The 24,456-nt window shown below is 46.8% G+C and overlaps 1 protein-coding gene across 5 annotated transcripts in view; it reads left to right on the forward strand.

Annotated features, from left to right (window-relative positions):
- Positions 1 to 3,714: 3,714 nt before the first annotated feature.
- FSTL4 (follistatin like 4) overlaps positions 3,715 to 24,456 on the forward strand; it is a 421,165-nt gene continuing 400,423 nt past the window's right edge. Inside the window, exons 1-2 of one of the 5 annotated variants that reach the window (XM_055233411.2) lie at positions 3,715 to 3,913; positions 12,170 to 12,305. In XM_055233411.2, coding sequence (XP_055089386.1) covers positions 12,180 to 12,305 — 126 coding nt within the window. In that variant the 5' untranslated portion in view covers positions 3,715 to 3,913; positions 12,170 to 12,179. Of the gene's footprint in view, positions 3,914 to 3,963; positions 4,157 to 4,589; positions 4,612 to 4,736; positions 4,755 to 5,162; positions 5,419 to 12,169; positions 12,306 to 24,456 lie in introns of those variants that run through there. The other 4 variants (XM_063611586.1, XM_055233409.2, XM_063611585.1 and 1 more) reach the window with 4 other exon arrangements.

Here is a 24,456-nt window from a genome sequence, read left to right on the forward strand (position 1 = left end):
GGCCCGTCTCTTCACTCTCCTCTTAATGTGTTCCCTCTTTCATCCCTTTTGCCTATACTCAGTAGGGTATGATACTTTGTGGTTGTAGGCCTGGCCATCTCATCCCCAATTATCCCTTGTAAACAATATATTCTTAAGAGTAGCAGACTTCAGTTTCCTCCTGTTATCAGCACCTTTCTTGGTCCCCTTGTGCCATCAACCCAGCCCCTGGGAGTTTGATGGGAATTTGCCTTGGTAACAATGCCATGGTGAGGGTTTTATGTTCATCTCCCTGCATTTTTACCATCACAATTCCCTTTCCATCAATGCATCTTCTCATTTATCCCAACTTCTTCATTAAAATTCCTACTCTATACCACTTCTTCTTTGTCTTGAAAAATTTCCCCAATCACAGTTGTCCCTTGAATGAATACCTTATCTCCAAGCTAGCTACTTTTCTCCCTGAATCAAAGTTAAAAACAATTATGCGTGTGTAATCTTAAGTCTAGGATCTCGAACTTACTGCCTACATTCCCTTAATTTCTAGATGATAAATGAATTATCATCTTAAAAATAAGCATTAATATTAGACTTAGAGGAAAACTTCAACATCATAGCTCTGTTTAGATCAGAATAACTGAACTTCTATAAATACTGGCAAAATAAAGGCATTTATTTCAAAATAAAGACTGAAAATGGTCTTAGACATGTCGTTTAGTATGACTGCCTCCCGCCTACCCATCCCCAATTCCCACTTAAAAGAAGAGAAAACAAGATCTGGGAAAGGTGTGACTCTCCCAGGCTCACTGAGCCCTAGAGGCTGAGGCAGGAGAGAGACTCCATCCTTGTGCCTCCCATTCAGGGCTCTCCTAAGCACAGGGCTGGCTCTTCAGCAAACTGCATGGTTTGGTTTGAAGATTTACAAAAACATTTTTTTGAACGGGCAGCAGAACGTTAAATTATGCAAGACAAGGAAGACTGTTCCCTGCCTTTTCCCACCTTCTCACATGACTTCCCAGTCTGGCTTCTAATGGGTATTTCTAGGCATTGTTTGACCAGCCTAGTGGGGACTCCCAAGGGTAAGCTGACCCACAGTTAGTGATGCAGATACTTTTGGTTGGATCTGGAGAAAGTGCCTTGCTTCCTCCTGACTCCCATGTCTATGTGTCATCTCTGAGTATCCTGATATGCAGGTGTAATCTGAAATGCCCTAAAAGAGACACATATCGTTTGGCAGTAGTTTTTCATTATATTGTTGTGTTTTTGGTAAGGATTAGAAATAGAAAAAAGATTTTAAACTGGCAAAGTAAAAAAATATTTGGGTTGCTTAAACTTTTTGATCTTGTAAAAGTATATCAATAACGTTTTTATGTGTGTCTCTGGCTGAACCACTCACCAAAAACTTAGAGTGGGGCTGGGGGGCAGTAATTGGAATTTATGTTTCCTTTTAGCTCCCCTATCCCAAACGTACTGAATTACATGAAATTCAAAACTTAACTATTTTTTCCCCTAAGAATCCTAGTTGGCTATTGAGAATCAGTATGCTTGCAAGTTCTGAAACAGGGTTTCAGGCAAATTTTGAAATTCTCTGTGTGAAATCTAGCCTATTTTCCAATTTGGGGTGTACTATTAAACAAAAAAATTACACTGAGAGGTAAAAGCACAGAGCAATTCAAAGAGGTGTCAAGGTTACTGGCATCTGATGCTGCTTCCCTGGAGCCTTGTTTTATTTTGTCATTCACACTTCACCTTTCTCATTCCAAGGTGACTTTTAATTTCACTCTTATTTTATGCACAGTAGTCGAACAGCTAACTTCAGATGTTAGCATTCTCTCTAAGGAATATTCCATACATCTGGTTTGCAGCAACTACCTCCTTCTACTTCTTTGGGAAGTGTGTAGAAGTTCAGTGCCTGTTCACTGCATTAAACAGAGCTATTTCTCATCTTGGTCAGTCTATAGACCCTGATTTACATATGACCTTGCGTTATTAAAAAACAAAAAATACACAAAGTCCTGCTTTGATTATGTAATAAGGCCACTAGGCTGACTCAGGGACTTTGTGATCAGAGCTGAGAACAGAAATCTGCTTTTCCAAATACCTCATGTCTGAGAGGAGAGCCGAATCCAGCCTCTAACCATGGTGTACCTTCCTGACCACAGACTTAGAATTAAATTTCAGAGGGAGGCACAGCATATTTCCAAACTTCCCTGCTTCCTTTTATACTCATATTCTCTTTTCTGTTTCCCAAGATGAAAAGTGCCATCCCTTCCCCAGTCCTGCCAGGGAGAATCTGGCCCCTACCCAGCCCCAGAAGTTCAGTCATGGTGGCCTTGGCAAAGATTCATAGTCAAATCTGAGAAAGCATCACACTGGCTAGGGCCCAGGGTCACTGAGGATGGAGTAGCCTTTATCCTTCTGAGTAAAAATCATGGTATCCACATGGGAAGTCAACCAGGTTTTGTCCAACCCCTCATTTTACAAGTGGGGAAACTGATACCTACAGTAGAGATACGACTGCCTCTGCATTACATAGCTTGGCAGTGATAGAGGGAGAGCTGGACCCCAGACCAAAACTGTGTGATGTCAGGACCACGCTGGCCCATTCACTGCTGTATCTCCAGCAACTATTAATAGCACAGTGCCTGCTGCATTGGAGGTGTTCAGCTGCAGAAAAATCTGTGGAAGGAAAAAACAAATGTAATATCTCTTTCTTCATGTCAGCCTTCCATTATTCTTCCCCGTTCCCTTATATTTAACTAGCTTCATCCTCAGAAAAATGCCCCCTGTCACCTCCCCCGGGCCAGGAGAGATTACAGAGGCATGGACAGGACACTGTTCACCTAAGCCAGGAAGGCCCCTGGTGCCCACGCAGCCAGAGCAGGAGGCAGGCCCTCAGAAAGTCTCCTGGCCATCAGCCTGGCCTGGGTAGGGGCTCCCTCCTAAGTTTCCTGCCAGACTGAGGCTACGGTATGACCATTAATGGGCCCCTAGTTGTTACAAAGGTGTTTCCAGTTCATTCGGGAACCAAGACTGATCTCAAAAGCTGCTGATGTTAAAGAGGGATCCAGAAAAGTTTGGGAGCCCCAGGCTTGGGGTTGGGATCAGGAAGGGGAAATACCTTGTTCTAAGGGAGAAGGGACCCTCTGGGCCCAGCTAGGTCAGGTAGGCAAATGTTACTTGGGATTGCCCCTGTAGGCCCAGAATGTCTTAAGATTCTGTAGTTGGAAGAGGGAAGATCCAGAAAAGAGAAAGAAAACCTTTGCTGTTTCCCAGGTTGTTGGGTCTCAACGGCAGGGGGGTTTCACCCACTTTGTCCCCAGGGACAGCTCTCCTGCTGTGGTGTACCGGCCCGCCTGGACTCCACGAGCAATGGCCGCGGATTCAGAGACCCCCAGTGCGCCTGGAGAGCACAGCCTTGGGGAACCTGGCCCGGAAAGGAGCCTGGAGGAGAGCAGAGGTGAAGAGGGTATGTTACTTGCCGATCTCCACGCTAGTCAGAGGCAGGAGCGCTACGCTGGCCCTCCTCCCGCCGGGCCCTAGATGGCCCCAGCGCTCCCGAGTCATCGCGCCCCGCGTGCGCGCCCGCCGGCTCCGCGCACCTGCCGTGGCCGCTGCGCGGGTCTGACCGGCTGGCGGGCGGGCGGCGCGCACAGGTGGCGGCGATTGGGCAGGCGGGGCCCGGAGGGTGACGTCACGGGCTCCGGTCCCGGCGGCAGAAATAGGGCAGCCGCGGCGGCGGTGGCACAGCAGCGGGCAGCGGCGGCTCACGGAGCTGGAGCCTCAACAGCCTCCAGCGAGCCCGGGACCCGCCGACAGCCCGAGAAACCAGCCGAAGGACGCGGGGCGGGGTCGCCGCCGCCGCCACGGGGCGCTCCCTCCCTCCCTCCCGAGTCCGGCCACCTGGTCTTCCCCTCGGCCCCGGCCGTCTCAGGTACGCGGGCGCAGCTCCGGAGCGGGCGCGGGGAGGGTGCCATGTCTCTGGCGCCGCCACCAGCCGGTCCCGCTGCACCCCACTGGGGTCCTGGCGCCCGCGGCCCCGCATCTTGCTGCAGGGCCCGGCGCGGGCGCTTGCTTGTCCTTACTGCCCGCGCAGGGAAAGCCAAGTTTGCTCGCGGGGAAGGGACCGCCGGGCCAGGGCTCGGCAGGGCTTCCCCGGCCAAGGCCAGGACTCGAGGTAGAGGCTGGGACGCCGAGGTTCTTGGCCGGGGTCTGCGGTGGGGACCGGAGTGACCCGGTTGGCACGCGGGGCGCCACGCGGAAGCGCTCGGGCCGAGCCCGTAGCTGGCGCCCGGCTCCGAAACCCTGCAGGCGCCGTTCTTGGGCTCAGGACCCCGAGCGGCCCCGGCGGAGCCAGGCGAGCGCGGCCCCTCGGCCCGGACCCGGTGTCCTTGGCTCCGGACTAGGGCGCGGGGCAGGCTTTCTCAGTACCTCCTCCCCGCGGCTTTGTGGGGAAACTTGCGTCTCCTCGCTACAGCCCAAAGGGCCCGCTGCGCTTCGCCTGGCCCTGGCTACCCCGGTGTCCGCAGCGTGTGAGGCTGGGGAGGAAGGAATCCGGGCACGACCCGACTCCAGGAAGCCTGCGGCGCTGCTTGTGCGCAGCCGGCTGCGGTCCAGAGCGAGCGGCCCGAGGTACCCGCTTGAAGGTGTCTAGGGAGCAGTGTGTTGGGGGCGTTCAGCGTTCGGGCTGGGAGCTTGGTCCTAACAGAGCTTGCACTGTGGATGATCTCCGCCTTCTTTGCGCCCGCAAAGCAGAGACGAGTTCTGAGTTTCAGGTAGGACCTGGACGAGGCAGAAACAGCCCTCTGCTTTCGGCGCGTGTCGCCTCGAGTTTGGGGACGAGCTGGCGCTAGTCTTTGGGGCTCCCTGCAGCCGACAAAGCGGCGCCAACCCGAGGCCTGCCACCTGAGGACTTTGTGCCCTCAACTCTTGCGGAAGCGGAAAGCCACCGAGGCAGTGGGGTTTCTTGGTTTCCAGAGCGCGGCGAGCCTCCGGGAGGCGCGGCAAGTGCACTAGGAGTGCGCGGGTCAGCGGGGCGGGCCCGGCGTGGTCGGTGTCAGAGCCCGAGAGCGGGTGCCGGGGCGCTGTCCAGCAGCACTCGCTCGCGGCCGCGGGCTGCCGACACTGATGAATGGCGCGGCCACAGCCCGCCGCTCCCCTCTAGGTGTCGCTTCCGCCGAGCTTTCCTCCAGTGAAAAACAGCGCCGGCAGCTTGGTCTGTTCCCTTCGTAAATTTGTTGCAAGCCTGTGCACCAGGAATTGTACTAGATGGTGCCCCCAAGATACAAACATCCGTCCAGGTTCTCTGGGCCAAACGTAAACAGAATTTCAATACGTGGTGAAGTAACTGCCAGCCGGAATGTTCACCGGGAATGGGCCTGTGTCACAATCTGTGAGGGGAAAAGACGGATCAGGGAGCGACTAGGACTCTTCTTGAAAGTCCTGTTATTTTCCTACTGTCAAATTTAGGGGAAACCAGCGATGCTTTTTAATAGTGTCTTCTTAATCCTGGGGGCCAGGCGCCAGTTTCTGTGCCTGCCCCTCTGGCCCCCAGGACAGGCTCTGGGTCTGGTTGGGGGGGGTGGTCCACCTGGGAAGGGAATGGTCAGAGGTGTGAGTGATGCAGCTTCTGAGACTCCAGAGCCACAGCAACTTTCAGGCAGGAGCTCAAGCCGGACATATGAGCAGATGCCCTACAGGGCACGTGTCTGCTTCCCATCTTAGCGTTGTGAGAAGGAGGCACTGCAGCATCACTAGACCATTTCTGCCATACTCTGCTAAATGTTCGCGTTTTCCCTCCCATCCTGGGAAAAAAAGGTATCACCCTCTCCCAAGACTTCAGACTGAGCCAAAGTTCACATAAGAAAATAGTCCACTTTGATGTAATGTATTAAAATTGCTCGTTAGAGTTGTCCTAGTGCTATTTTCTCTCTTAGAATTTTATGATCATCCTAAATTTTTGTTGATTCTAGGAAAGCTCTTTTTCTTCTGGAAAAGGGCCAGCTTGTTTTTCTCGGTATTAGGAGAACTTTTATCCTTTTGGCTGTGCCCTGGAGGTGGGTGAGGGAAGAGGAGGTTGGATTTTTCCATCATGACCAGTCAGTCACTGAAGACTTTTTTTCCTTTTACTAAGGGCTGTAGGACTTTTTAAATGTGACCTTCACCTTATGATCTTTTGTTTGACTTAACACTATATTCAGAGACTAGCATTGAGTAGTCATTATTTCATAAAACTACCTTAATTCCTACCTTTCCTTGTTTGAGTGTTTCTCTGCAAACTCAACTTTCTTGAGTTGCTTATGTTTGGTCAGTTGTGTGCTTCCTAGCTTAATGCAATTAGATATTTCAAGAGCACATCTTTCTTTACATTTTCTGTCTCAATGCATAACATAAGGCATGGAATTTCCAATAAAATAGAACTGCAGTCAAGAGAATGTGGTTCTTAAGAGGTATAACTGATTCAGTTGGAAGGATAAAGGTTATTGGAAGTCACATGTGTGTCTGTGTTAAACTTCATAGTAAATAGGAATATCATAGATTTCTACATGGCACGTAGAATAATTTAGGCATCTAATTTATCAAGTGTTGGGGAAGAATTAACTAATGATATAGAGTAGATAATTAATAGGAAATGCAATTTAACTTCATTAGGGCTTGCTGCAAGGTTAGCTTGCTGTATTTCCATGCCTAATTTCCCTGGGTTGGTATTTTAGGGACTGTCTTAGGAAATCTGTACCACTTTCTTTTTTTCTAAAACACTCACATATCAAAACTAGGGTCCTAAGCCTTTGAGAGGTTCCCATACAGCCTCCTGGTTTCACGTTGGGGTTGATGTGGCTTTTTTTTTTCCTTTTAAATTTGAGCAGACATGCAGAAGAGAATTCCAGGTTGTATTCAGTCAGTATTTGGAATTCCAGAATCCCAGTTGATTTTTATATGTTGATTGCCAACATTCCATGTATAAAATGCTACACACCTACAGAGTGTGTAGGGCAGACACTTTTTCATTTGGAAAGTTTGAGAATGCAGATGTTTCAGGGTCACAAATCTGACTGTTCTCTTCAAGGCTGGGTGGCATTGCTTAGTTCTGCCAAGTCATCTTTGTAATTTCTGGTCCTGTTGGTTACAAAAAGAAGTCATTTCTGTATGGCTAATCCTTAATGGCTAGTCTGGTAAAGTTACCAAGTTCTGGGAGAGAGGCTGAGAGAGAGAATGGATGAACAATGCCACCGAAACTCTGAGGGCCAGAATTCCCATTCTTCCCAACAGGGCTGGTTCCTGGAATAGAAAGAGAAGTTTGTATTAAACCCGTTGCCAGTTTAGTGGGATTGCTTCTCTCTGGCCTGTGAACTTGGTCAATAAAGACAGCTTACATGCCTGTGTGTGTTCTCTGGGTGGGGCAGATTTTGGTATTTTCATATGAATACCTATTTCTCCCTAACAATATGCATGTCTGTTTCATGCTTTTTCAGCTTTCTTCAAAAAGCAAGACAGTATTTGGAATGTTACATCATACTAACCAGTAGTACCTCTGTAATTCTAAATACAGATAAATAATAGCACAGATATTAGCTTATTTTAGAACACCTGAAAATCCTGTGGTTTTCACAAGAAGGTAGACAATCTAGTGGAGGTCCTTCAGCATTGAGAAAAGCAAAATCTGCCTATCTAAACAGAGAATGCAAACTCCCACTCTAGATGTAAGTGTGCCATAATATAAGGAACCAAACAGTTGCCCCGAGGGCAGGATGCCTGGGTTCCAGTTTAGGCTTAGCCACTGATTTGTCCTTGAACCTGGGTGGATTCATCCACCTTCTGGTCTTCTGGTGTCCTATCTATGTGGCAGCCAGGTTAGCACCAGGTTCTCCTGACTGGAGGAATGTCTGTAGAAGCTCAGGCAGGAAACCACAGGGGAAGCAATGAAACACCTCCCTTCCAAACAAGATGGCTTAAGTATCAAGTCAGTGTACTTTATGACTTGTTTGGAACAAAAGGTAGTCTCACCTCTTTATATGTGGACAGTCTTAGGTAGATTTATAATTAATACTTAGGACTTAGCAAGGACTGAATGAAACTTATTAATCTAAATTGATCTCAAAAGGAGCTCTAGGTTAAAAAGGGGGTTTGTGACCTTATGGATGGCACCTTCCTAATTCTATAATGGGGAGATTCTTGCATCCACCTTTATCTGAAGGCCAGTAGGACTATTTGAATTTGAGGAGTAATTAATTTGTTAACAGATCTACTTCTCCAGAGTGACTAGCCTTATGATGCTGGCACTCTCTGTGAGCTGAGGGGCATCTGCCTGGGATTCTGTGCATCTTTTCATGGTTCCCCTCCCTCCCTCCCTTCTTTCCTTCTACCATATTTTTTCTTAGTCCATAAATAGAGCAGCAGTGAGGACTGAGGAGAGTCTGCCCAGGGGCCCTCATCCCGGGGTAGAATTAAGGGTGAGCAGCTTGGCTCTTTTCCCTTGGCTGGAGCCATGAGGAGGAGAGCAGCTCTTGGCAGCTTTCAGAGGAAAGGAGAGTCTCGGGGCCAGGGCCTCCTATCTTACTGTCTCTAGATTTTCCCCATTATACCAAAAACAACTGTTTATCAAAACAAAACAGGCAGGACAAAACAAAACAGACAGGCAGCAGCAGGTGGGAGTTAAGAGAATAGATGTCGTGGGTCTGCGTGCCTGACTTGGAATCTCAGTTTTGCCACTTGTTTGCCACATGGCCTTGGCAGAGTCCTTAACCTCTCTGTGACCCCATCTCCTCTGTCATCTGATTGAGGGATAATCATTGCCCCCGTCATGGAGTAGAAAAAAGAGGGTTATGAGTTAATACATGTGAAGTGTTTAGAACAGTACCTGACACATCGTAATTGCTATATAAATGTTAACCAAATAGATAGTCTCTATTTGATTATTAGACAGATAATCAAAATTGATTTAGACCCAATATTAGTTCTTTTTTATGAACTGAACTGTCATAAAACTTGAGCTGTAAATTTCCAGGCTGTTGGTGCTGTAGATATAATGAATTGTCAATCACCGTTAAGTATAAAATGACATCTAAAACACATCCACAGTGCAAATGGAATCACAGCTAGTGGTAGACAGACTGAGCTAAACTTTACAAACAAGCTGCCCAGGAGTATTTCAGTAGTTGTCCTGGTTCACGTGTTTCCCTGTTTCCAAATAAAATCTTACAGGAAATATAAACACAAACCAGATAAAACCAGTGGCAACTCCAGGCTTGGATCTTGGGCCTCGTGAAACACAACCCAGAAACCAGCAGTCTTGGTGCATCCTCTTAGGAACTGATTTGGTGCTTGCCAAAATCACAGTTGAAATGAATATATTTTATTTTAATGCTACCCATTAGTATCAAAACATAAAACATAATTGATCTTAAATTACAAAGCAGATTAAAAGTTAAATACCAGATTCTGTGGCTTGTATATTTCATAACTCCAGGAGTTGACATCTGTACATTAGCTGGAATAGATTTGGATTATCTTGCTGTTTTTAGTTTATGTGAGCTAGGAGGCATGGAAGGGGAGAAAAGTAGACCTTACTCTGTGTGTTGACTCTGTGAGCAATGTTTGATAGTAGATAAGTAGGACAACATTAATGAGAGTAAGAAGCAATGTCTTTCTAGTTTAGCTTAAATTCCTATGGCTGGTTTTGAAAAATTCCAAAAATCCACTAGCTGTTTTCTGCAGTCTCTGGAAAGTGGCTCTGCATTCGGAAGAGGATCACTTATGGAGAATAGGGAGTTACCTTGTTTATTTTTAGAAAAATGAGTTGCAGCTGGGCACGGTGGCTCATTCCTTTAATACCAGCACTTTGGGAGGCCGAGGCAGGTGAATCACCTGAGGTTGGGAGTTCGAGACCAGCCTGACCAACATGCAGAAACCCTGTCTCTATTAAAAATACAAAATTAGCTGGTCATGGTGGCACATGCCTGTCATCGCAGCTACTCGGGAGGCTGAGGCAGGAGAATCACTTGAACCCAGGAGGCAGAGGTTGCGCCATTGCACTCTAGCCCAGGCTATAAGAGTGAAACTCCATCTCAAGAAAACAAGAAAAACAGGTTGCAGTTAGGGGAAGACATTTTTATTCTCTCTTAGTCCTGAATATGATTTTGTTTTCCTGCTCTTTCTCCCTGTAAGATTTCACACACCCTAGCTAGACCACTGGATCAAGTGTGCAGAAGCCATTGGGGGGTGGGGGAGGGGGTGCCGTGACTGCCGCAGTCCTCACAGTCCTCTCCCGGGTGGCAGCTAAAGCGGCACTATTCCACTCGACTCTGCCTTCTTCAGAGTGTGGGGCAGGTGCTGATGGTGAGACTGTAACCTTCAGATTATATTTACTGGCCACCCAGACTCTTTTCCCGGTAGCTCAGCGTTGTCAACAGATGTCAAAGATGAGTGACTGAAGAAACAGATATAGAAGTGGGAGCTTATGGACTCTTTAAAACAAGCAGACACCTCTTAAAAGACGGTCATACCTTATAACCTTGCCTTTTCATAGCCCAGTGCTATAGGCCCACAATTTTGAGTCTGACTTCTCCTCCCTGTGGGCATTTCTGTCTCCAGCTGGAGACATAAAGCAGATGTGGAGAGGCAGCTCTATTTGGATGTGGATGGCGCCAAATGAAACCTGGAATGTGGCAGGAGTGTAATTGTTTGCCAGCCCTGGACTCAGCACTAGTGACTATGTGACAACTTCCACCCCATTGTCTAAAGTAGGGATGCTCCAAAGCTGTTGCCTATGGCAGTGAGCAGGGATGGACTGCCAGGTCCCTCAAGCACCCACTTCTTTCTGAATTGGATGTCTGTTCTGGACCAGCCCTAGGCCAGTTCATGCTGGGTGTTGGCTTCCAAGGAGCTCCGGTGTCTTTAACTCACCAGCCTAGATTAGGATGCAGTGTGGACCATATGTGATTAAGCACTAAATTGTGTGGTACAAGCAGAAATCAATAACCCCTAAAGGTTCCTTGAGTAAGAGTTCTAAGTACTGCATAATGAGCTGTATCTGGTTATTTTTCATAATCAGAATACTGAAATTATGGTTGGACTGTGTTCACAGTGGAAAACTTTTTCCAAAAATGTACAGCTTATTGGACAAGTAAGATAGTCTGTGTCTTCATTTCCTCAGCACAATGCTTAGCACGATTTGGACTTGAATATTTGTTGTAGCCGATCCTTAGTTTTTTCATCCATGTGATTATTTGATTACCTTGAATTGCTCACTTCTTGTCTTTTAGGACTATATACAATAATGTTATCAAGTAAGCCTCAGGAAACACCTTAAAGGTTATTGAAATTCTGTTATTATTGGATGCTTGGATTCTGCTACAAAAATGGTTGGTCTTGAAACTAAGATATTAGACATTATGATGCCATTTTGAAGCTCACTGTCTTATAAACTGAGGTGTCGGCTACAAATGAGGTGCCAGAGATGTAACATAATTCTTAATCATCATGTCTTTTTTTTGAGACAGAGTCTCACAGCAGAGGTATGATCTCGGCTCACTGCAACCTCCGCTCCCGAGTTCAAGCGATTCTCCTGCCCCAGCCTCCTGAGTAGCTGGAATTACAGGCGCCCGCTACCACGCCCTGCTAATTTTTGTATGTTTAGTAGAGAGCGGGTTTCACCATGTTGGCCAGACTGACTGGTCTCAAACTCCTGACCTCAAGTGATCCATCTGTCTCGGCCTACCAAAGTGCTGGGATTACAGGTTGTGAGCCACCGCGCCCAGCCATAATCATAATTTCTCGAGCACTAATTGTGTGCCTAGCCCCAAATGCTTTCTCAGGAAACTGAGGCGTGGCTATATGACAGCCTAATAGAGGTGACCCAGCTGCCTCACCCTGGTTTGTTCTTATAGATGTAACGGTAGTTGGCATTTCAAATGGGTTTCCACGAAACATCATTTATAGAGTTCTTACTCTATGCCTGACCCTAACTCCTTCAATCCTCACAAAAGCCTTTCAAGGTACATATTATTGCCATTTTAGAAATAAGTAAACTAAGGCTCAGAAGTAATATAACTTCTCCAAGGTAGAACAGAAGTTTGGTGCCAGGATTTAAACCCAGGTTTATCTGATTCTGGGGAACACGTACTAACTCACTGTGACTTACTATATCCATCTCACAATGTTTTATTCTCAGCATTTGTCATTTCTTCAACAGACTCATCAAAATGAAACCAGGAGGCTTTTGGCTGCATCTCACACTGCTTGGAGCCTCCCTGCCAGCCGTGCTGGGATGGACGGACCCAGGAACCAGCAGAGGCCCGGATGTGGGTGTGGGGGAGTCACAGGCAGAGGTATAGTCAAATCCCCGCTGATATAACATTTCAAGCTGATTGCTTTCTGATGTTACAGTATCTGATTTCACCTTTAGTTTAGATCAGTTAGATCACAAAGTGAATTAAAATTGCACTTCCTTTTTGCTGGGGACAGAAGAAGGCAACATGTGTGGATACGGACAAGAGGTTGATAACACAACGTGAGTAACGGCTCTAAAACCTCTCAGATGCTGAAAATGTATTCCAAAACCAAGCTTGAGTTGCATGGTTAGTCTCTACAAAGACCCTCAGGAGAATGGCCTTTCTGTATATTTAATAAAACTCTGAAAATGCAGAGTAATTGGTGGAGCACACCCATGTGAATTAATGAAGTATTTTAATTATAAAATATATTTGAAAAGAAATGGACTACTTTTCAGGTATATAGATAAAAAGCATGAGGCTGAAAAAGAACTGGCAAGTGGAGGTCCTAAGGGAGAGTGCTTTAATGAACAGATAAGAATGATTAATGGCATGTTAGGTATATATAAATGCTTCTAAAGTGCTTGAAAAACTTGTTCTCAAATACCTCCCTGGAGAGTCTGGATGTTCTGCTAATTGCTTAGTGAACCCTGGTCTTACGTAGTAAAGAGGATTCATAAACTGCAACCTGGCCCTGCCCAAGGTAGTAGGTCCCATGAATTTGGGGTTCATAGGCAAAATGAATTTTTCTGCAGAAAATGCTTTGTGTGTGCTGACCCTTAAGAAATGACTACACCCTTCCATTAAAACCACCTGGGATTTTCTCTATGCTGTGATGAATACTAATTCCTAATAGGGGGCTTTCCAGGGCACTTTTCCTCCCATTGGCTTCCTTGATGCCTGCTGTTCTCTTTTTCTCTGTCCCTGTTTCCTATCCTGGGGAATGAGAATTAAAAATTACCTCAAAAAGTCAACATTCCCAGAGAGTGAATAAGGTTACTCAGTGTAGGGTAGGATTAATGCATTATTTGATCAAAAGACATGATTTCTCTTTCATTATTACTTAATTGCAATGCAATCCCAAACCTACCAGCCTTAATCTTTGGGGAGCTTCAGAAGTAATTTAATGTACACTTTTCCTGCTGAAGTTAGTGTGCTTTCCTTTTGTGGTGAGCAGACGATTAAACAGAAACGCTATCTCTGCCATCTAAATCCATGAAGGACGCAACTTAATGCTCTTTTGAAAGAGTCTGGAGGCTGGCTTGCTGGTGAGAACAGCATTTCCCCTATGGGAACAGCTTTATCAGTACGCTTATATCCATACGAAGAGAAAATGATCACTTAAATCCTACACATATATTGTTGAATATTTAATAGCAAAGCAAACAGACAAACACACAGGTAAGCTTAGTCTTCTTACTACTGGGGCTCATCGGCCCACTGTTTTAAACCACTTATTTCAAATAAAAGTATCAAGTCAATTAAGGTGGGATTTAGCTGGAGGTAAATTGAAGGTAAGTTAATATCAACCCAGGGCCTCTTTATCTTAGCTGTTAACACCCTAATTCTTTGTGTGCAAACAAGGAGCAGATGCTGGTCATTGGGAGGAAGTAATGCTTTTTGGGGGTTATTATTTTGCTCTCCTGCAACCCCTGCTCCAGGGTAGCTTTTGTCTTCCAAGTCCAGGAATGTTGCTGCTTCAGGAAAGGGAAGTGATGACTGTGTAGATTCTGCACCACAAGAACTATTGCCCTATTGATCATATATATAGCTTTTTGCTATAGCTTTTGTTTTTGCAGTATTATAACTTCTAATCATTGAAACTGTTTCTATCAGTGATTAAATGAGATGATAATGGGAATGGGCCTAGGGTATAGGATGGCCTAGGTTAAATGTTTAGCTGCAGAGAACAGAACACTGCCAGGTACGGTGGCTCACACTTAATAATCCAAGCAGTTTGAGAGGCCGAGGTGGGCAGATCACTTGAGCCCAGGAGTTCAAGACCAGCCTGGGCAACATAGCAGAACCCTGTCTCCACTAAAAATACAAAAATTAGCTGGGTGTGGTAGTGCACTCCTGTAGTCGCAGCTACTCGAGAGGCTGAGGTGGCAGTATCACGTGAGCTTGGGGAAGTCAAGGCTGCAACAAGCCATGATTGCGCCACTGCTCTCTAGCCTGGGTGACAGAGTGAGACCATGTCTGAGAAAAAAAAAAAAAAAAAAAAGAAAATCTCAAAGGAAAAAAAAGAAAACAGAGAGCGAAACATTTATTTTAATGGGTTTGTGTGCAGCCCTTGCTCACACTCTGTGCATCCCTCCATGCACCCCCATGCCCCTGCTCACCAGGGGCCTCCTGTGGGGCGTGCTGTCTCATTTCTATGTCTCTCCTTTCTACACCTGACTCTCCTCCTCCTTCAGGGCCCAGCTCTGGTTCTTAGTTTTTCTTTAGAACCTTCTTTGACCGCTCTTGGTCTCTTTTTCTAAACTCTTAGTCCTTCCTCTCTCTTTTTGTTTTCTTACTCTTTTATTTTTACGTTAGCATACGGAGGGAGCCTATCTTATTTATCTTTTCTTCCTTACAGTGTCTACTAATTTTATAAGAAAAATAGAGGTTCAATGCATTTTTAAGCCAATTGATATTTATGTGACCTATGGTCCTGGTCATAAAGTCACTCTGGTGCTTCCAAAATTCAGACCGGACCATCAGGTATTTCAGCGCAGGGTGTACCTCCCTGCACAGCAGGTTCATTCCCAGTGGGGACGTGGATGGTTTTCCCCAGCAAATTTGTGAGCAGCCTGCAGGCCAGGCAGGCTTGCATCCTAACATCCAAGATAGTCCTTGTGTGTTATAGTTTCTGGGTAGTTTCTTATTTGAACTGTAGCTATTAATGTATCGATAACTCACAGTCCAAACCATATTAAACTCCTCTAGCAGTTTCCGCAGACAGTCTTATTTCCTGGAAGAATCAAAACCAGCAGAGTTTCCTGAGACTCTAAATAAGTGAAAAACCTTTTTCAGGAACCAGATATTAAAATGTTTCTGTGTGTTTCTTCCTGGTAGTAGTACTTCACACAAATACTCATTGACTTAAGATTTTTAAAGTACTTAGAAAGCGTTAATAAGATTTGATTTACCTTTAAAGTTATTATACCAGTTACTTGAATGACCTAAGGGTAAATAAGAATTAAATGACCAACGCGTGTGTGTGCACATATTTTTAAAGCAATTATAGCAGGTGTTAAATTATTGTTATATGTACAAAGACTGCAGTGGAAATAGCTTCAAGCAGTTTACCATTTTACAGACATAGATAAAAAGAAATACAGTTGGGTGGAGTGCCTCTTTCATAAGAGTGGAGTGGCAGAACGTGCCCTAGAATACTAATGGAATTCTGAATTCAGAGGAAACAATTCTGAGAGTTACAATTTATTGAAATAATGAAATGTTGTTATATCCACCCCCCTTTATCCTACACAGTTGCTCTTTGACTTACAATGGGGTTACATCCAAATAAACCCACTGTAAGTTGAAAATATCATAGGTCGAAAATGTATTTCATACACCTATCCTACCAAACATCGTAGCCTAGTCTGGCCTGCCTTCAGCATGCTCAGAACACTGACAGTCTACACTTAGGGCAAAATCATCTAACACAAAGCCTATTTTATAATAAAATGTTGAATATCTTATGTAATTTATTGAATACTGTACTGAAAATGACAAACAGAAGGGTTGTATGGGCACTTAAAAGTACGATTTCTACTGAATGTGTATCATTTTCATACTATCCTCACATTGAAAAATCCTAAGTCAAACCAAACCTAAGTCAGGGACTGTCTGTACGCTGGTCAAGATAAATATCATAGTAAAATCAATATTGGTAGAATTTTGTATTTGGGGGGAAACCAAGGAACCAGAAAGGGCTGAGAAGTGATGTGGTAGCAGCCTCCAGAGAGCAGACCTGCTTTTGAGAAATAGGCATTTGTGGGAGCCCCCCACTTTTGGGACCTGGCTGCTGCAGTGGCAGCCCCCCACTTTTGCAGCCTTAGTGCTATGGTGGGAGCCTCCCCTTTTGGGGCTTGGGTGCTGCCATTGGAGCCACCCCATTTTTGGGGCCTGGGTGCCATGGTGGGAGCCTCCCACTTTTGGGACCTGGGTGTTGTGTTCCAGCACCAGCATCTCACCCATTTTCTGGGCTCTGAGATTGAATGGTGGGTGTTACACGGTCTTACATGTCTTTCATGCATTTTACTGAACTTTTCCTAAATGACTCTTACCCATGGCATGTACATAGTCACGTACTACATACCTGTACATGTTAATATTGATTCCTTCTTAAATTGTCACCTCACATGCCTCAGTGCTTATAGACCAGAGATAGGTTTTGAGCTCAGATGCCATGGGTTTTCAGTATTTGCAAATTCTCTCAAAGTAAAGTCTTTGCAGAAGAAATATGTGGAATGGTGTCAGCTAACTTAAACATGATTCCCCGCCTCCTTAACCTCAGGGATCAGCCTAAGACAGCATTGATCCTACCCTGACTGACTGGCCCCTTCCGCTTGCTACAAGTGTTGGCGGCAGGCATGGCACTCCTGTCCCCGCGAGGCATGGCAACCTCAAATTGCAGAGTCCCTAGATGCTCCGTGGCTTCGTTCTGCCTTGTCTGGGCATTCAGTAGTACTTGGGCTGCTAAGACTGAGCACTGATTTTTACAAAACACTTTCAATGTTCTTATGTATCCATTGTCTTAACACTAGTGCCCTTCACCCCCAACCACCCTTTCTGATAAAATTCTCCCCACCACCCATAACCCTGACTGTGCTCTTTGATTGATTACTGGGGAAGAACAGCTGATCATCTATAGGGCTTGAGATCTGCCCATTGGTGTTTGTACTCATCCTGGCCCTCAGCTGGTTTGTGGACATACATAAAAGGAACTCCCTCTTCCCTGTGAACCAACGGAGGTCCAAGCTGGACGTTCGCATTTTCTTAAGCCTCACCTGCAGTATGTGTGCCTCTCTCCTGGCTTTTCTGCTGCATCACCCTTGTGATACTCACCATTGCAAATTCTAGTACTTGACTTGCTTTCAAAGAAGATGAGACCCTGGGCAAGGTCTCTCAGCAAGAGGTGAGAATGGTCTTCTCCCCAGGGCCGTGGAGCCCTGGGATAACTGAACTACGCGCCCCTTTCAGAAGGATCCAGAACTTCCTCTGCAGGTGTGGTGCTGGTTGACATGGGGGCCACTTCTCTGGGTCCCTAACACTTAGCCAGGGCTTTCTGCTGATTATTCTGAGTCAGAGGATGTAGATATTCGTTTTTCAGGTAAAACTGGGAGGGCACAACCTCCAACCTATAGATGTTATCAGTACATTCATAATTTTCAAGGCAAATTATGGTGGCAGAACCTCCCAAGCTCTCGGGCATTGGGATGAACCCATTCCCAATTACAGAATGGGGTGTGCTGTAACCTGCGCCAGCACCTCTTGAGATGCAGTGTGCTTGTGAACGGTCTGGGATCTTGTTAAAATGCAGATTCTGATGCAGCAAACCTGAGGTGGGTCCCAAGATTCTGAGCTCCAGGTGATGCTGATACTTCAGATCCTGGGGGACGCTGGGCAGAAAAGCCTTAGAGGAGCCCCCTGCCTCCTCCCATGCACACACGCAAGGAGAATTCCAGTTGGACTGACCCTGGCCTTTTTTTAGTTCTTGCTGACATGATGCTGACTACAGTCAGGAAAAGGAGAGAAATGGGCAGGCTGCAGTCATGCTGGAAAATAGCTTGATGAGACTAGCTTAGTGGGCAGGTAGGTGATGGGAAAGATGAACTTAAACAATCTTGGTTCTAGGGTCATTTGCACCTGTTTTCAAGCAGCTGTACAGGTAACTCTCGCTCTCGGAACCCCTGGTTACTCCCTGGCTTGTCTGTAGGTGGTTTTAAATTCTGAGAGAGGTGATTTTAAATGCTGAGGCTTAGCCCACACCCCCTGCTCCAAGGACCAACAACGCACTCACTTCTCGCCACCACCATGGCTCCCCTACTGGTGTCCTATCCAGTCTCTGTCCCTAGGGCCAGCCAGCCTGTTTTGGGGATGAGCATTGCTGCGTTGGTGCGCTGTTTTGGAGTCTTGTTTTTCTCTTTATCCTTGAACAGGGAAAGTCACTGTCTTTGTTCTTTGTGTCTTCTCCACTGCTCCCAGCCAGCCCTTCCACACTGTACCAGTTAGTGCACTGTGTGCCCCTTTAGTGTTTTGAGATCATAGTTGACAGAATTTTAATTGGCCCTGAAAAGTTCTGTGACCCAGGAAAATGAGCATTTATGAGTTCACAGAAACCCATTATTTTTCTTTCTCTTAATTTAGCATTTACTCATCTAACGACTTTATTTATTCCTCTGTTGCTAAATAATCTATACTCCTGTAGGAAACTTCCCACCCTTGTAATGAGGACATCAGGCCGTGCATTGTAAATGGGCCTCCAATTTCCATTTTTCGGGGAGTTGGCAGCACAGATCTGCCAAGTCCCAATCATCTGCTTGATTTATCGCCTACACCCTGTGGGTTATTGCTCTTGCTTCCCATTTGGATGGAAGTAAATGTCGTCCTTGTGTCAGGCAGGCTCTAACAAGGCCCACTGAGTGGGCTCTACTCTTCAGGCCTGCCAAGCCAGAGCCATTGTCCTTCTGCGTCCATGGCTGTGGTCTCTGCCACTGGTTCCTGGGCTTTGTCTTGTCACCAGCCACCTGGGAGCTGGAGCATACTGGATCTAGACATGGAGGATGTGGGAGGATATGGGCCCAGTGCTCTGAGCAGGTGACACTGAGGACACTGTGGTGGGTGCTGGCACATTGGTGTTGGGGGGAGGAAGTGTGGCCAGGTGGCTGAGAAGCCATCTGTCCACTAGCCTCGCCTCTCTCTTGATGGGTAGCCATTCTTTGGGGCATTCCCTTCAGTCAGGAAGGTCTGGAACAAGAGAAACCCAATTTCTTTCCTCCTAATAAAAATCAGCCTTGTTTTACTCCTACCAGAAGTGTGTGCTCTTGGCAGAGGTGAAGAAAGAGTGTGAGTGGCCTGCGGAGCTGAGGTCTTCCCTCAATCACAGGGTGAGTTTCAGTTTGATCTTGCACAGGGGTTGGGGTTGGGAAAGCTGGTGCTGGTGCTGGCGTTGGTCAGGAGACTCTGAGAGCATTGTCTTCCCTTGGTCGGTGGGACCGGGCTAAGGTAGCACCTGTCTACCTGCTTGATGCTGTGTCTAGACACTGAGCCCTTGGCTTTTCTTCCTTTGTTCCAAGAGGGCCTCGGGTGCAAATCGAAACCCTTCTGGAGGGCTTAGCTGGAGACGGAAGCTGCCATTGTTGATTTTGTTAAAATACTTTGAAGGTTAAGGTTTCGTGTTATTTGGGATCTAGATTGAAAACTGTGTGTATTTTTCTTTTTGAGAGTTGAGAATGGAAGTCATATTCTATTTCTTGCAAAAGCCCTTTCCAGAGAATTAGTGAGACCACCAGCGAGCCTGTGATGCAGCTGACAGAAGCGCCTCACCACCTGTGAGGGAGTTGGCCTAGCCTCAGAGGTGACAGACGCCTCCACACAACACAGGCTTCAGCCCCAGCCAGGGGCCCGGGCCCCTGAAGCATGGCCTGCTTTTTCAGAGGACGCCTCTTCCCCTGCTCAGGCTGAAAGTCCTCAGTGCTTCTGGTGGCCCGCTTGGCTGGTGGCAGGGCTAGCTCCTGGTGCAGGCAGGCTGATGTGCACGGCTCTCTAGGCTCCCGGGAGAAATGGCTGCTGTCCTCCTCCCCCTCCGTGGAACCCTGTTAACTCTCACCTTGTGTGTTTTATGTTGCTACTTTCTCCTCTAGGATGTTTGCTGTTTTAAAACCCCGTAATTGGTTTTTCCTGTTGGGGCTGAATCACTTTGCCTGCTGCCTGTGCTGCTGCCTAAGGCATCCCCGGCCCTGCCTTTGCTTCAAGTGCACCCTCAACTCAGAGGACCCAGGGCCTAAAATCTGTTTGTTCCCTAGCCAGCTTTGGAGCTAAGGGAATCGCCCTCTCCAGCCTTTAGGTTTGCCACGAGTGAAATGCAGGCAATATAACAATACCATTTTCAGGGTTGTCTTGAGCACTAAGATGGTGCGAGAGGTGCCTGGCACAGATTGCCTCCACAGAACACAGCAGACAGAACTGTGGTTTCGTGTTTGTCATCCCAGAACCTCAGTCAGTGGCTGTCAAGAAGACTGTGCGCCCTTCCTGAGCCACAGCCTGATATGTCAACTTCAGCTGCTGCAGTTCTTGTCTCTGCTGGCCATGGCCACATATCACATAGCACGGCAGCCCTCAGGGTGGGATGGTCCTCTTTCCAGTGGAGTGGTAAATATCTTGGGACTGGGCCCCATATCCTCAGTGTCCAGAAAGCCTGGCACACAACAGGATGTTCAGATATTTGTTGAATAAGTGAATGAGTCAGCCATCTTTTACTATTCATTTTGTCATCATATGGGGTTTGACAAGGTGTCTTGAGTTTTGGGACTCCTTACATAAGAAATCCCAGGAGATAGTCACGCACTCAACTGCCTTTGGCTTCCACATCTGGTAGAATCCCATCAGTTTCAAATCTTCTTAACTTTCTTCTTGAACCAGGAGAGGCTTCAGAGAGTCATATGGGATGTGCGTAGGAACAAGTGGGACCCTGACTCAGTTGCCATCCCCTTCCTAGAATGGCTTTGAGGGCCTGCTTGGCTCTGGCTGTTTCCTCTGCAGAGGCCAGCATCACTGGCAGGCAGCCAGACCCTTGCCAAAACCATGAATCCAGAGAGTGAAATGTAAAGTCAAACAAATGCAGGATGCTTTGTTTGTGCTTAGAATTTTCAGGGTCAGTAGAAATAGTCTGTGGCTCTGGGGTAGGTGGTTGCCAGCCATCTTCACAGAGGGCAGAAAGGAGCAGAACTACTCTTTTAAAATGTCACTAAGTAGGTATAAGACTCTTGATGGCTTTCCTTAATGCCAGTCTTAGGACAATTGAACTGAAAGCTTGTTTGAGCTCTGCTATCATTTAAAGCTTGCTCTCTAAGTAAAGAGAACAGAACTCTTTTTCCATTTATTTCCCTTTCTGGTCTTGCATTTAAAACATCCTTGAAAACTTTGGTCTCTATAGAAAAGACATCAAGTTTCTGTTGGTTCTGCTGATGCCACATTTGAGTGTCCATTCGAGGTAAGTAGGCTTTCATGTGGGGATACCGGGAGGTGTCAAACGAGAGAGGCCTGCCAGGCAGATACCCTAATTAGAGTGGCTCTAAAATACGCCCCATGGTGCCTCCTCTTCCTTCTCTGCTATTTTCTGTTTGGTTGTTACTGCTGTTCTCATATTAGCATTTGAAGAGTGAAGAGCAGACTTCTGGCCGGGTGCAGTAGCTCATACCTGTTATCCCAACACTTTGGGAGGTCAAGGCGGTCAGATCACCTGAGGTCAGGAGTCTGAGACCAGCCTGGCCAACATGTCGAAACCCAGTCTCTACCAAAAATACAAAAAAATTAGCTGGGCATGGTGGCACACACCTGTAATCCCAGCTACTTGGGAGGCTGAGGCAGGAGAATCGCTTGAACCCAGGAGGCGGAGGTTGCAGTGAGCCAAGATTATACCACTGCACTCCAGCCTGGGCAACAGAGTGAGACTATCTCAACAAAAACAAAGTAGGCTTCTCTGCTTCATGCTTGAGTGTTCATGCCTGGCAGTATGGCTTAGGATCATATCTTTGTGTGCTGAAGCAGAAATTCCCATTTGACTTTCTCTTATCTCTACCTAGAGGGTCTCTGAGCCCTGGGCTGGCTTGGCCAATCGGGACATCTGGTTGACTTAAATCTTAGTAATCAACAGACATCCACTGAGCACCTAGCTGTGTGCCTGGCCCTGTACTAAGGCTGGCTAAGTGGTTGAAGAGAAATGGGATTTGTGATTCTATCCTTGAGGCTTGAGGGCCACTGGGATGGGGGTGGGAGGTAGGAGCAATCAGCTGCTTCAGAATGGATTCCAAGTTAGCAGAAGGAATTAAACACCTACATTAGTTAATGATCTTTTTCTAGTCTGTATATAGTGTGGAAATTAAGTTCTCAACTTTAGCCTAAAGAAAAGTGGGCATATTTATTGAGTAATAAAGAAGGAAGTACATCTTTATTAGAAAGAAGTACATCTTAATAAAGAAAGAAGTCCATCTGCCTCCCAGATTCCCCATGCCTGATCCCAGGGCTGGACACTTGTGCTCATAGTCCAGACATTCCCTGCCCAGGTGCATGTGGCTGATAGCAGATCTGGTATCACGGGTTTGTCCTGGCCCCTGGCTCAGCTGTTCTAAAGGCCTTAAGAGTGCGGGTTGGGGGCTGGAGGAAGCCAGAAGTCTCTAGGTGTCACCTGCCTAGGATGGACATAGTGCTGAATGCAGCAGCCCTCTGGTGTCCAGAACCTCCACCAGCCCCCTCCTTTACGGTCCTTCAACACTCCCTCCCAAAACTTGTCCACCAGAGCCTGTACCACTCCGGGACCTCTCCCCTGAAGTGGTTCCATCTGATACAGGTGTGTTCTTGTTGGCCCAGTGACGCCTAAGCTCCCCTCAGAGGCCTTGGGCTGGCAGTGTAGAGGATGTGGGTGCTCATTATTACTGGTGGACAAGTTTCAGGGCCAGGGATGGTGTTGAAAGAGGGTGAAGAAAGGGGCTGTTGAGGTTCTGGACACCCACAGGGCTGCCACATTCAGCACTGTGTCTATCCTATGTGGGTGACACTTAGAGACTCCCAGCTTCCTCTGTCGCCCTTCATCTTGCTTAGCGTACTGCAGCATGTGACACTACCACTCCGGTGGTCTTATTCCTTGCTGTAGAGTTGCACCTTGGTCCAGGTATCCTTCCTGGTCCAATTGATTGTGGCCAGTTTTCTTAGCCCATTTAGTGTTGCTATAAAGGAATAGCTGAGTCTGGTAATTTATAAAGAAAGTGAGTTTATTTGACTCATGGCTCTGCAGGCTGTACAAGAAGCATGGCCCCAGAATCTGCTTCTGGTGAGACCTCAGGAAGCTTCCACTCCTGGTAGAAGGTGAAAGGGCATGGGTGTGTGTAGAGATCACACGGTAAGAGAGCAAGCAAGGTGGGAGTGAGAGGCTCCAGGGTCTATTTAAAAGCCAGCTCTCTTGGGAACTAGTAGGGTGGGACTCACTCATTGCTCCAAAGATGGCACCAAGCCACTCCTAAGGGATCCAACTCTATGACTCAGACACCTCCCATTAGGCCTCACCCCCAACACTGAGGGTCAAATTTTGGCATTAGGTTTGGCAGGGGACAAACATCCAAACCATAGCACCAGTTGTCCAGCAATTCTTAGGAACAAAAACACTTTTATGACCATGCTGACTAGAACAAAATTATCTGTGATTCATTATCCATTCCAGATGAGAGCGGTATATATAATTTAAATCTGAATTTATTCAAAGTGACTGTTCTTGTGTTACAAGTAAAGATGATCATGAACTGCACTGTACAAGAAATTCTTATCTGACATCTCGCCATGGGATTATGAGAAAGAAGAAAGAATAATCACAAACAGCCTTAAGAATGTGGTGAGCACATGGTGAGCGGTGAATGCAGCACAAAGCGTATTTAGTTAGCAGCACAGGCCAAACCGTGGGTGACTTGAGAATTTAGCACAGAAATGCGCTGGGTGGAAGGTGGGATTGGGAAGGACCTCTTGGAGGTGGAGGTACTTGGAGAGGAAGACCAGGATCTGGGTGGGCAGAGTATTAGAGTATTTAAGGAGGAGTAATCCTCTGAGTCTAGGTGTAGGGTGGAATAGGGCCATATCCGTCAGGAGGGGAAAATGGAAGAGATTGGTTAAGGTGGGTATCTGGGTCTGTGGACCAGGGGATTCATCAGGGACCCTTTGGTGGCCAGGAGCAGAATCACCTGCTAACATGCTCATGTACAAAGAAGGGTTGTCATGAGGCCCCAGACCTTCTCCCAAAGCCAGTGGCAGGATGCCTTCGTGGGCTCAGGCTTAGAGGCATTGGCAGTCTGTCTCCCAACTCCCTTCTGAGCCATACTGTCTCCCTTCTCCATTTCTCCCTCCTCTGCCTGTTCTCTCCAGAGACTGGTCTTTCCAGAGAGCTGAGTCTAGCCCTTGCTGCAGCTCTGGGCCCCAGACTGTCTCATTTGAGGTCTGTCTGTGTCCTCAG

This window comes from Symphalangus syndactylus, chromosome 11, assembly GCF_028878055.3.
Source record: "Symphalangus syndactylus isolate Jambi chromosome 11, NHGRI_mSymSyn1-v2.1_pri, whole genome shotgun sequence".
Taxonomy (NCBI): Eukaryota; Metazoa; Chordata; class Mammalia; order Primates; family Hylobatidae; genus Symphalangus; species Symphalangus syndactylus.